Source organism: Ovis canadensis, chromosome 6 (genome assembly GCF_042477335.2).
Source record: "Ovis canadensis isolate MfBH-ARS-UI-01 breed Bighorn chromosome 6, ARS-UI_OviCan_v2, whole genome shotgun sequence".
Classification (NCBI taxonomy): domain Eukaryota; kingdom Metazoa; phylum Chordata; class Mammalia; order Artiodactyla; family Bovidae; genus Ovis; species Ovis canadensis.
This window is the reverse complement of record NC_091250.1, coordinates 130,540,226-130,553,287: the sequence shown is the minus strand read 5'-3', so window position 1 is coordinate 130,553,287 and position 13,062 is coordinate 130,540,226. Positions and strand designations below refer to the sequence as shown.

The following is a 13,062-nucleotide window of genomic DNA, read 5'->3' as shown; positions in this document are numbered from 1 at the left end:
TCTACCTATGAAAGTCCTAGATGGCATCTTCTTCCAACAGAGGCTGCATGTCTACAATGAAAGTTTGTTGTTTAGTGTTCAGTTCAGTTCAGTCACTCAATCGTGTCCGACTCTTTGCGACCCATGAATTGCAGCACCCCAGGCCTCCCTGTCCATCACAAACTCCCGGAGTTCACTCAAACTCATGTGCATCGAGTCGGTGATGCCATCCAGCCATCCCATCCTCTGTTGTCCCCTTCTCCTCCTGCCCCCAATCCCTCCCGGCATCAGAGTCTTTTCCAATGAGGTAGCTACCTTAATTAATAATCTTAGTCGTCTCTGGATAACTTGTGGCAGCTTCTGTTAGTGCATCGGCTCTTGCTTTGTCACTTTGCACAATGATGTTATGGAGATGGCTTCTTTCCTCAAACCTCATGAACCAGTCCCTGCCAACTTCAGACATTTTTTCTGCAGCTTCCTCACCTCTCAGCCTTTATAGAATTGAGGAGAGTTAGTGCTTGCCTTGGGCTCCCCTGGTGGCTCAGATGGTAAAATGATCCGCCTACAATGTGGGAGGCCTGGGTTCAATCCCTGTGTTGGGAAGATCCCCTGGAGGAGGGCGTAGCAATCCACCTTGGTATTCTTGCCTGGAGAATCCTCGTGGACAGAGGAACCTGGGATTGCAAAAAGTCTGACATGACTGAGCTACTTAGCACAGCACAGCACTTTGCTCTGGGTTTTGGCTTTGTTTAATGGAATGCTGTAGTTGGTGTGATCTTCTATCCAGATGATTCAGACTTTCTCCAGGTCAGTGATGAGCCTGTTTGGTTTTCTCCATTTCCGCGATAAGGCTGTTTGTTCATGTGTTCGTGGGAGCAGCACTTTTAATTTCCTTCAAGAACTCGTCCTTTCAATTCACAGCCTGGCTGTTTGCGGTAAAAGTTCTGACTTTCAGCCTGTCTTGGATTTGAACAGGTCTTCCTCACTAAGTGTAATCATTTCCAGGTTTTAATTTAAAGTGAAAGAAGTGTGACTCTTCCTTTCACTGGAACACTTAGAGGCCATTCTAATGTCAGTTTGGTATGTCTGAGGGAATAGGGAGGTCAGAGGAAAAGGACAAAGATGGGGGAATGGCTGCTCAGCGGAGCAGCCAAAACACACAACACATCTATCAATTAAGTTGGCTCCAGGCAACTATAGCAGTCACATCAAAAGTCACTGATCATAATGAATATGGTAATAATGAAAAGGTTTGAAATATTGTGAGATTTACCAAAATATGATGCAAAGACAAAAAAGCAAATGCTGTTGGAAAAATGGCCCAATAGACTGGCTCCATGCAGGGTTGCCACAGACTTATAATTTGTTAAAAAGAATGCAGTATCTGCTAGGTGTAATAAAATGAAGTAGGCGTGTATTTCTAATTCATTAGTACATTGCTTTCCTGACTGTCTCCCGTTTCTTTTACTTCTTTGAGCATCTTGCAGGCAGTTACATTAAAGTCTGTCCAGCAGGTCTGCCATCCGGCCTTTCTCAGAGGCCGCTTCTGCTGGCGTTCTCCCCTTTGCATGGATGGCCCCTGCTTTGCTTGCCTTGTGGTCTCCTTGCTGTTGAAAACTGGATATTGGAGTCTAGTAACGCAGGAACTCTGGAAATCAGACTCCCCCTCCCCCCCCCCCCCCCCCCCCCCCGCCTCCAGGGTTTGCTGGCTTTTCTGTTTGTTTGTTTGTTTAATTTTGATTTTATTGCTGCAGGCTGTGTGTGTCTTGGGAATCAGCCTGAGGTATAAACTGAAGTTCTCCTCAAGTCTTATCTGAGCGTGAGCTTTTTCCTGGGCATGCTTGGTGACTTTCTAAATCCCTCCATATGGTGGTTGCTTCTGAACATCCTCATCCCTAAACTGTTGTTCAGTTGCTAAGTCATGTATGAACCTTTGTGACTTCATGGACTGCAGCACACCAGGCTCCCCTGTCCTTCACTATCTCCTGGAGCTTGCTCAAATTCATATCCATTGAGTTGATGATGCCATCTGATCATCTCATCCTCTGTCCTTAAATGTTGGCTCCCAAAAGGGAAAAGAAGGAAAATAAATGTGGAGGTGGGGGTGGAAACAGGCCCTGGCTGTAAGACCAGCAGGACCCTATGGGGCCTTCCCAGGACAGACCCTTCCCCGTATCCTCTGCTTTAGCTCCTCTCTGAAGGACCTAGATAATAGTGTCTGACGTACAATCCCGGAGTTGTTTTACAGATGCTAAAACCACCACCAAGTGGAAGAAATTAAGTACTTCATGATCACGAGCATACAGCCCCAGACCTGCTGGTACCCAGGGATTAGCGTCACGAATCCTGCAAGCTGTGTGTCCACGGCTCCAGGAACACGTGCACGGATGCTGTCCTGAGGCTGAGGGGGAGGTCGGGAGAGACGTTTAGCTGCTACCTTGGGAAGAGCCAAAACTGTGGAAATTAATGACTTACCCTCCAAGCCTTCCCCTGGAAGCTGCAAGCCTCGGAACAGACCAGAAGTTCCAAAATCATTACATCAGGAGGGTTCTGCCAGTGTGATCGTTGCCCAAGTGAGAAGATGGACTCCATGCTTCCAGCCCACCCTCTTCCATGATGTCACTTTCTCCTTCATTCCTACACTTTATGGATTTTATTTTATGTGAACATATTACAGATAAGAGACTATTTCACTTTAAAGTAAATTTGCATTCACTTTATGCTTATGAATGTTTTTATAGAATCTGTAGTTATTTGGATTTTTCCTCTCTTTGGTCTGTTTGTAGCCGTTGTCTGATTTTTTTTTTTTTCTCTTAGGGAACTTGAGTATTTTTTTAAAAATCTCTACAAGTAACAATCTAAGCAAAGAATAAAAACTGTTTACCCATTTTAGTTTTCAGAGATAGGTGAATTAAAACGACAGAATGAGGCCATTTATACCTTTTTAAGTAGAAGGAAAATAGAATTGATACAACACAAAATTTGTCAAAGCCGTGTTAAAACAGGCCTATTCTAACTTTGCTGGTGGCAAGGTGGAACCCTTTTAGAACGCAGCTAAGCTCCGCAAATGTTTATATCCTTGGTCCAGAAATTCTTTTTAGACTAACTCGTGAAAATAAAAAAATAAATACCTGTGGGTGTAAATATATTCCTAGCAGCACAGTTTATAACTGTGAAATATGGAGACGACCCAGATACCCAAACAACAGGAGTCTGGCTTAGCTGAACAAGGCCCGGTTTCCTGAGTTGAAAGTTTTGCCGTCATTTAAAAGGGGCTATCATGTATCATTTGGGAAAAATTCTCCCAAGACATTGTCATGTGAAAGCCAGGCTGCAGACAGAGTGACTGCAATGACGCAGCTGCAGAAAAGTCACCTTTGCTTGGGGCCAGGGGCCAGAGGCCAGGGGCCAGGGGCCAGGGGCAATTGAACAGGGCTGGGGGAGGGGAGGGAGGGAAGGAGGTGGGGAGGCTGTGGTGAGTTCCCCTCGGCTCTGGTTTCTGTTGTTTTCATGACGTTACTTGGGCCATTAATGAAAGAAAGAAAGGGAAAAAAAAAAAAGATGGAAATGGTTTGAGCAGAGGAAAGAGGCAAGAGTCACAGATTCACCGTATAACAACAAAATCTGATTAGGAAACTCAGTTAGGTAGCTTTCCACGTTGTTGGTGGGAACACGGGGTCTGGCTGCTCTCCTGAATTTGGTGGAGAGGAAGCAGCCTGCTGCCTGGGTGGGCAGTGTGCTCACAAGACCGAATGTGGCCTTGGGACACCCCACGCTGGGCTTGGGGTCGGGGGATGATCCCTGAGAGCAGCCTGACTTGTGCATCACCCCCCACCCCTGGCCCATTCCTGGTCCTGGGCAGGACCTCTGAGTGAGGACGCTTAGTGCCAATACGAACGCCACCCCTATGAGGAGGTCCTTGGTCATCCTTTGAAGCTGGGTGATAGGAAGGACTGCCTCCTCTCACCTGGCCCCCACCCTCTCCCCTCCAGCCAGGTCTCTCTGGCCCCAGGGCTTTTGCACCTGCACCGTCCTACCCCTGAACAGCGTTCCCCCAGCCTTCGGGCTTCAGAGCAAACACCCGCCTCAGGGAAGCTTCCCCCATCCTCTGTCACTCTCTGGCTCGGCCTCTTATCCCCTTTACAGCACACACCACAGCTGGCAATTATTCCACACATTTGTCTGCCTGACTTTCTGCCTGTTTCCTCTGAAAACCCAGCCAGGGAAGGAATTTGAGGTGTCTGACTCACAGCTGTAGAGTCAGTTCCCAGCTTATACATGATGCTCAGTAAGCGTGTGGGTGAGGAAAGGCTGCCTCTATTTGTGTTTCCGAATTATGCACATGGAGTGGAAACATCCTCCGGAGGGAGACATAGCCGGAGGCTGGTCTCAGACCCCCTCACCCTCTACCTCAGAGTGAAACGTGCTTTGGCTTCTTACCAGCTGTGTGACTTCAGACAGGGTACTTAGCCTCTCTGATCCAGTCACTTCCTTTGTAAAATTGGAATACCATACCAGCAGGGAGGGGAGTGTGGAGTTCACTCTGAAACAGGGTGGGGGCAGGGTCTGGGCAGCCTCCACGTCCCTTGCTTGCCAGGACTTCCCTGGTGGCTCAGATGATAAAGAATCTGACTGCAATGCAGGAGACCCAGGTTTGATCCCTGGTTCAGGGAGATCCCCTGGAGAAGGGAATGGCAACCCAGTCTAGTATTCTTGTCTGGAAAATCCCATGGACAGAGGAGTCTGGCGGGCTACAGTCCATGGGGACACAAAGAGTCAGACATGACTGACCAGCTCATACACACATACACACAAGGGGAAGGAAGTAGCATTGATTGAGCACCTACTGCATGCTAGGCACCATAGTAGACAGCTGGAATGCAGTGGTGAATAAAACAGAAACTGCGCCCCAGCCCCACCCTGAGTGTCAGGAAAGAGAAGTGTAAGGTGTGAGCAGGACCAGCCTGGAGGCTCAGTGGGAGGAGATACTGCTCTGAAACATCACGTGTGCAGGAGTCTGGGGAAAAGGAAGAACAGGCAGAGGAAGGAGCGTGGTGGAGGCCCTAGGACAGGATGCAGCTGGGCACGTGCAAGGGTGGAGTGGAGGGGGAGGGGAGTCATTGCAGGGAGCAAGGCCGCCTTGCTCTTGTCCGTCCTGACCTGGCCATCACCAAGCACCTGCAGGCCCCCAAGTCAGCGCAGGCTCAGGACACAGCTCAGGGCCAGGCGGAACAGGGAACCCACTCTTACCTTTGGCAACGCATACTTTGGCAGCTTCATCCGGACAAATTCATTGCGGCGGTAAGAGATGTAGTATTTGGTCTGGTTTGTTGTGGTTGCCTAACAGGAGGGGAAAAACACTCTTTTAAGGGGCTAGGTTTCCAGTTAAGCAAGACAGATCTTCATGAATGAAGAACTGCACGTTGTATCTCAGCTGGTGAAAATGCCCTTTTATGTTGCTTACATGTGCTTTGCCTGAAATAGACAGACTCCTATTCATCCTTCAGAGCCCCATACCAAATGCCCCACCTCTGGGAAGTCTTCCTCCTCCTCCCTCAGTTAGAACTAATCTCCTTCCCTTGTGCTCCTTCAGCACTTTGCTTCCCTATATCTGAGTTACAGTACAAGGGAAAGAAAATTCTGTTCCCCAGAACTTCTCTTAGTGAGAGTACTTGGTGAGCTGCTGAGTGGGGGAAGAGACGGGGCAAAAGTAAGTTCAAGTCACATAAGATGCCGCCAAAACCCAAGGCAGGAGAAGCAGAATGACAGGCACGACTCCTGGGATGGCCACGTGTGTGACATAAGACAGTTCATCGGCATCAAGACCAGCAGCTCCACGAGCTGTGGTCACTTCCATTTTACAGATGAGCAAAGTGAGGCCCAGAGCTGGAGTAACTTGTCTCCCATGGGACATAATGGAAGAGCCAGGAAAAGAGCAGCATTTGCTTCTTTGGGGGAAGGGGCAAGTGAGGAGGAGGGAGAGGGGAAGAGGAGCAAGGGGGCAAACAGGCGATGGGAGACAGATTGGGCCAGGAGCTGGACAGAGCCCTGTGGCCCCTGACCTCAACCCCTAGCCAGGCACGCATCTCTCCTGTCTGACTCAGTGTCACCAGCGGCAGACCAGGCCTCTGAGACAGAGCTGAGAGCCGTCACAATCACGCCTGAGCACCGCCAAGGCTGAGCACAGGGGTGGCTCCTTCACCCACTGCAACTCAGTTTCTTGAACCCCCACTTCTAGACCTGGCCCCTGAGCTGCCCGATCATGGTGCCCCCTGCTTCCTTGTAGCACCCCAGTCCTCCCTGAGCCCCCTTGCATGGCCCACCCTCAGCCTGGCCAGGCTTCCCAGCACCTCTAACCAAGCCTCCACCCCGACTCAGGGCCCCCTGCTGCACAATGACCAGCCCAGCCCATTCAGCCACAGCTGTGCCCCCAGGGTCTCAGGCTGGGGTGGTGGCGGACCAAGCAAAGTGTTTCGAAAACACTCCATGTGGGATTGATGTCAAAGAAGCTGATGCCACTATTGTTCCAACACTCAGCAGATGTTTGAGAAATGCAGTGGGAGGTGCTGAGTACACCCTCCCTGCAGACTCCAGGGTCTATGGTAAAGACCATAGTGTGGCCTGGGCTGCAATGAAGGAAGGGAGAGAGAGCTGGGGGCACTCCAAGGAGGCAACCAGCGGGCTGAAGTAGGCGGAAGCCAAGGAAGGCTTCCTGGAGGAGGGGGTACATGACAGAGTATTGGAAGAGGAGGTGGGGAAGGGGCCGTGAGCACTCCAAGCCCAGGGAAGAGCACGTGCAAACAGACGGAAGGTATGGGAAGCCGAGGGGCCTCAGCAGTGGGTGAGGGAGAATGAGCGCAGGGCTGGGAGTCGGGGCTGGTGGTGGCAGGAGCCTCTAATGGACTGCCCCAGTGGCGGCCGTGACACACCCCGCCAGTTCCAGCCCCCACTCCACAGGAGGTGCTGGCCCACTCTGCTGGGGTGGTGAAGTGTCTCTGAGATGGGGGAGCCTTCGGTGGAGAGAGCACCCAGCCAGTGCCCTTAGGGACCGTCTCCATCAGAGCCTGTGGTATCATCTCCTGGGATCCTAGCGGGCAGAACAGGGGCCGGTGGATGAGAGTAGCGGAAACACTTTATCTCACCGCTGTAATGACATTTCCGAAGATTTGAGTTGTCTCGGAGGGGATGGGCTGTTTTGAAAGGAGTGAGTTCCTCACCAGTGGAAGTGATCAAGAGCTGGTATGACCAGGTGCTCCCTGGAGCCTCTGAACAGTCAGATCCCACGGTTTTGGAGGGTGGTCCCAACTGTGATCTGAGTGCCAGGCAGCAGGGCTTGGTCCCTGGGCTGTGGACGGCTGACGGCCAGTAGCCAAGAACAATGACCAGAGAGAACCCATGCCAACTCAAAGCCACCAGAACCAGATGGAGCAACACGGATTCAGGCTTGGGGGCCCTGAGCTGTGGGAGGGTCCTGGTGGGCAGAAGGGAGAAGGAGCGGATGGCAGCCCTGCACCATTTGCCACCTGGGGGGTGGGCGCCTTGCCACAGGGGCAGCCGGAGCTGAAGTAAGTAGCACTTGAAGGTAAAAGGCCGTTTCATGGCTTCCTGTTGGAGTGATTCCATTTCCCCCAGAGTGGCTTATAGTCCACATCACCTCCTGCCAGTTTCCAGGAGCCCGGAAGCAAGCGCACCTTAACGAAGACGTAGTCGTCTTGCACGGTCAGAGAGCCGCGGTCGATGGGCCCCGCGAAGGGCGTCGTCCATGTGTTATCGGAGCAGTTGTGGACCTGGCAGGTGACGTATCGAATGCCTGCAGGGGACAAGAGGCAGCCACACGGGGCGTCAGATCTCAAAATGCCCAGACGCTAGCTGACGGAGTCAGACGCAGCCCCAGACACGACCAAGTGCTGAACCTTCTCGCTCCATGTTCCGATGCCACCGCCGCGGATGTTGTTTGTGGGTCTGAATTTTAAAGGGTTGGCCCTGCGATGACTACACCTGCTGCTGAGTGGGGGCGGGGGTGGCTCTGTGCCCGGCGCTCTCCTGTGAGGAGCTCTTTCAATCCTCAGGACCATACTCTAGGGGGCGGGGGGATCTCATCTTCCAGATGCAGAAACTGAGGCTGAGCAAAGGGCTACCCGGCCAGCCTCCAGGCTTTTCCCAAAGAAAGGCTCAATGGAACACAGCTATGTCTGCGTGTTTACGCATCACACACAGCGCCTTCACACTACCATGGCGGTCTTGGGCAGCATAGGCCGCACGGCCAGTCAAGCTGAAACGTTTGCCAGCTGGCCTTGATGGGAAGCGTTTGCTGACCCTGGGCTAAAGTCCTGCAGGAGAGCACAGCTGTGTGAGTAGGACTAGGTCCCTGCTCTGCCCGGTGCACCCTCTGCCTGCAGACACAACACCTGTGCCTCCCTGGACACCTGGACCCCCTCTCTGGGAGAGGGGCCGCAGAGCAACCCCAGAGGTGTGGGCGGGAGATCGCCACACAAGCCCCAGCCACTGGCCTTCCCCGGGCCCAGTGGGTGTGTGGCCACCAAGAGAAGGGACAGTCCAGGGCCACAGTGCCTGTCACGGCTGGGACCCCTCCCGCCCTCCAGACGTCTCTCCACTCACACCCAATCCACAGGTGGGTGTGAGCAGGGACTCAGGGGTTCTTTCCCCACTAGATTTAGGCAAACCCTTTCATCCTTTTTGAAATATCTATGGTTGAGCAAATTGAACACCAGCTTTGCCTAGAGACTCCCATTTCCATCAGGCCCTCTGTCTCTGGGATGTGAGGGGGGGCCCGGGTAGTTGCCTGGAGCCTCTGCCCTGGGGACTCATCTCTCCCACGTGTGGGCAGGAGCAGAATTAACTTCAGGGGCCCAATGGAGCCCAGCCAGGCCCTCAGAGACACCAGCACCTTTGGGGGCATATCCTGCCCACGGCCTGGGGTAGTTGGGCAGCACAGAGAATGCCAGGGGGCCGGGCTGGGGGCTGGAAGCCCTGCCCTAACTCACCGGCAGGGACCCCTGAAACAGTGTGCACAGTAGGCTCGCAATCAGCCATGGCTGTGCCACAGCCCGATTCCTCTAGAACCGCGTCCTTCTCCCCTCTAAACAGGCCAGTCACTCCCTGTGGTCAACACTGAATATCCTGTTGCGGGCTTGCCTGGCTGGGCACGCTGTGGAGCCGAACCCAGGCCAGACTCAGTGGACCGGCTGCTCACCCGCCCACTCGCTCGGCCACGCCTTCAGCCGCTCATTCGCTCGCTCACCCGCCCACTTGCTCATTCGCTCGCTCACTTCACGATGGTCAGGTCCTCCCTGCTCCAGCTCTGCTGCCAGCAAGACAGACAAAGGCCACCTCTCGCGGCGCGGACGGTCTGTGCAGTGGGAGAAGGGCTGACCCACAGCCCGTGCTAATCTCTGTGGCGTAAACCACTCTGGCTGCCGAGGTGAAGTTTCTGACCACGGGGCTGAGAAGGGAGGCGGGCGCTCGGCTCTCGTGAACAAGCCCCAGTGAGACAGCAGTGACCGTCCTCCCGTCCACAGCCTGCACTGCCACCCCAGGGGCCTTCCAGGGACAGGGCCCAGCCTTCCCACGGGGGCAATGGCGGGGGCCAGGGTGACCTTGGGGAATGGTCAGTAGCTCAGGCTGGCTGGAGGGTAGGCGGGGTGGCCAGTGCAGTGGGTCCTAAAGGCCGGGATTCTGTGCCACCAAGCTCGGCTGGATGGGGTTCTGGTGGGACTCCCGGGCCGGGGTGGTGATTTGGGATTTTTGCATGGAGGGTGGCAGGGCTGGGGTCTGCACCGGCTCCAGACCCCATGACTGAGCTCAAGAAGCAAAGCAGAAGCAACAGTGACGCTGCCCTGCTTCCTGTAGGGCAGGGGCTGGGGCGTCCAGGGAAGAGCCGAGGGCTCGGACGTGGTAAGGGGACCCCCCTCACTTGATGACCCACGCTGCCCCAGGCTGAGCACCACGCGTGGGACCCATTCCACAGAGAAGGATGCTGAGGGCAGGGAGCTGAGGTCATTTCCAGGGTCACGTGGCTGCCACATAGAGGGCTGGGAGCTATCTCCAGAGCTTCGGTCACCAACCAGGACTCCGGTGCCTGGCACTGAACCCGCCCCCCATGTGCTACGTCCCCCCAGGGACAGCAGCTCACACTTGTCGGCGCCCACTGTAGGTGAAGCGTGGCCCTGCCCAGGTCTGAATGCCAGTAGAAACAAAGGAGGTCCTGCCAGGCAAGGGGCAGGGCTGTGTCTTGTCTACCTGAGGGTCCTCAGCAGGGTCAGGCCTGGGCCTGGTCCACAGGGGGCTCAGCCAGTGTTTGTTGAGTTGAAGACACAACCTATAGGTCCTACTGGCTGTGATGTTCTAGAACATTCCATGGTTCTGTCGGCAGTGAGCACAGAGGACCTTCCTCTTAACAGGCGTGGCCCCTGGGCTCATCTGCCAGGAAGGCTCCTGCCCCCCTGGAGCCGGGGGAAGCCATCAGAGTCCCTGCCCCACCTCAACACTCAGCAAGTGCAAGGCGGGGATCGGGGCTGAGAGATGGGGAAGCACTCAGTGCTCAGGGGCCAGAACAAATCGCCCTCTTAATAGACTTTTCCACTGGAGCGGAGCTTCTTGACTTCGATTTATCCCTGGCTGGAAAACAACCACATTTAAAATTATGCCACAGCGTAACACAGTGAGGGCAGCTGTTCAGGGCCAGTCGCCAAGGACAAGGGCGGCCAAGCCTGCCATGGGGTGAGCACTCAGGGTGCCCGGCTCCTAAATCCTCCCCGCTTACCTCCTCCGAGGTCCTGGGCCTCCAGGTGGACCAAGTCAGGGTCAGCGTCCACCCCAGACACAGCCCTGGAAAAGAACGGCAGAGGTTGGCTTTGGAAACGAAGCCCCCAAGCCCTTCCTCCTGGGCCTGCCTGCTGCCAGAACCCCTGGGAGCCTCGTGGCCTGCTGGGTCCGAGGCTCAGAGGACACGGCCCACCCCCAGAGCCCAGCTGCTCCTGGGAGGCCGACGGAGCCCCCCCTCTCTGCCTTGCTGGGCATTCTTCTGTTTACAGTAGTTTAGAGAAGACCTGCGCGTCCATGTCTGTACGTGTGTGCATGCATGTGCGTGTACACACGTGTGTTAGTGATCGAAATGATCTTAGGAGGCAGGAGAGGCCTGGGAATATCACCCTAGTCTGGGGGCTTCCCTGATAGCTCAGTTGGTAAAGAGTCCGCCTGCAATGCAGGAGACCCTGGTTCGATTCCTGGGTTGGGAAGATCCGCTGGAGAAGGGCTAGGCTACCCACTCCAGTATTCTTGGGCTTCCCTGGTGGCTCAGCTGGTAAAGAATCTGCCTGCAATGCGGGAGACCTGGGTTCAATCCCTGGGCTGGGAAGATGCCCTGGAGAAGGGAAAGGCGACCCACTCCAGTATTCTGGCCTGGAGAATTCCAAGGCCTATACAGTCCATGGGGTCGCAGAGTCAGACACGACTGGACCAGGGGTTCAGGCAGCACAGGACACAGTGGGGACCATGGCTGGTGTCAGCAGAGTGCTCAACGAGGCTGAGAAGAACGGGAGGAAGACGCGTCACGGGGGCTGGGGTTACGTCCTTCGTGGGGGGCGAGGCGAGTGCTGCCCCCTGCCCGCCCAGCACGGCACACAGGAGGTGAAGTGCAGGTTTTCCACCTGAAAGGACACTTCGGGATGATGTGCTGTGGTCCAGGGTTTCCCAGATTTTACTGGTTCCCCATGTCAACTGGACGGTCACCTTCTGTCTGTCCACCCCCTTTAGAACCTTCTGTCTGCTTCAGCCGTCTCTTAGGCGAGAACACCCAGGAGGTCGTGGGTGTGATGAGCTGACTGAATGTGTTATAATGTACATTCCAGCCGATATGACTGTTCCAAAGGCGTCCACCGGCTGACCCTCTCGCAGACACCGACCTGGTTGGTGCAGCACAGTTACTTTGCTGAAGGGCAGACTGAAAATCTGGCGCTGAGTCTCACTGCATCAGAGTGAGTGTCATCAGCGGCGCCACTCACTCAGAGCTCCGGACAGGCATCACCATGGCCCTTCCAGGCCAGTGAGATGTCCCTGCAGAGCACTCAACTCCCACTGCGGACAGCCCCTGGCCTCACGCTGGCCCCTCGGTTCTCAATCCAATGCCCAGCAGGCTTGGTGCCGGGGTCCCTGTGTGCTTCGTCTCCTCCAGGGGCCAGGTGGTCCCTGCTGGACACGGGAAATCCACAGATGCTCGGGTGATGGGAAGTGCAGTCAGAGCGTTTAAGTGTGGGAGCCAGCATCAATCACGCTGACCCTCCGGACAGTCTGAGTGCAAGGCGAAGTGTTGATTTAGGCTTGCTGAATAGGCCATCTGTAAGCTCCTTGGAAGGAGGCCTCCTGCGTGACATTTTCCTCTTTTCTGAATAAAGTCAGACATTGTTCCCTACCAGGAGCGCTGACGGGTCCTCAGCTCAGCAGAGGAAGTTTAGTTTGACCATCCGTCATCTGCGAATGGGGTAATGACACCCAGCCTGCGGCTCGCTCACTCCTCATTCACTTTCTGATGCACTCATCCATCTATCTCACTTTATCTCATCCATTCATTCCCTCTCTCATCCCCTCTCTCTCTCTCCACTGGAGTCTCTCCCCTGCCACTTTCCAGCAGGTCCACACACCAGGCCCAGCAACAGGCTGGGGGCATGGTGAGCCTGAGGTCCCTGCCCCTAGAAACCCTCGACTGCGGGTCTTGAAAGACCACATGACCCTCTGCACTTGCACAGCTCAGATGGAGCCTGGCTCCCTGCGGGAAGGGACAAGCGTTGCCCCCTAGACCTTCTTGTTTGTCAAGGTCCCCAAAGCTGGTGTCTGGGGAAGGCCCTCGGTCTGCTGTTTGGAAGCAGCAGTTGCTTGAGAAGACCTGTGGCTGAGCAAGCTGTTGGAAAAGCCCATAGCTCTGGGAGCCTGGGGAGTTGAGAGTTACTAAGGAAAGCTCTGATGCAAACAATTCCGCTGAACCCTCAAGATGCCCACCACCCGCCTCCAGGGCTGCAGCAGTCACTCCCTCCCCTCCCCTCAGGACAGAGGCCCTGCCTCTTGCCC

The 13,062-nt window shown here is 54.8% G+C and overlaps 1 protein-coding gene across 2 annotated transcripts in view; it reads right to left on the bottom strand.

The window, feature by feature from the left end:
- The window catches only part of SORCS2 (sortilin related VPS10 domain containing receptor 2), a 491,847-nt gene that overhangs the window by 62,232 nt on the left and 416,553 nt on the right, over nt 1-13,062 (bottom strand). For both annotated transcript variants that reach the window (XM_069594798.1, XM_069594797.1), the window contains exons 6-8: nt 10,763-10,827; nt 7,671-7,789; nt 5,230-5,319 (exon numbers count right to left, since the gene is read on the bottom strand). In XM_069594798.1, the coding sequence (XP_069450899.1) occupies nt 5,230-5,319; nt 7,671-7,789; nt 10,763-10,827 (274 nt within the window). The remainder of the gene's footprint in view (nt 1-5,229; nt 5,320-7,670; nt 7,790-10,762; nt 10,828-13,062) is intronic.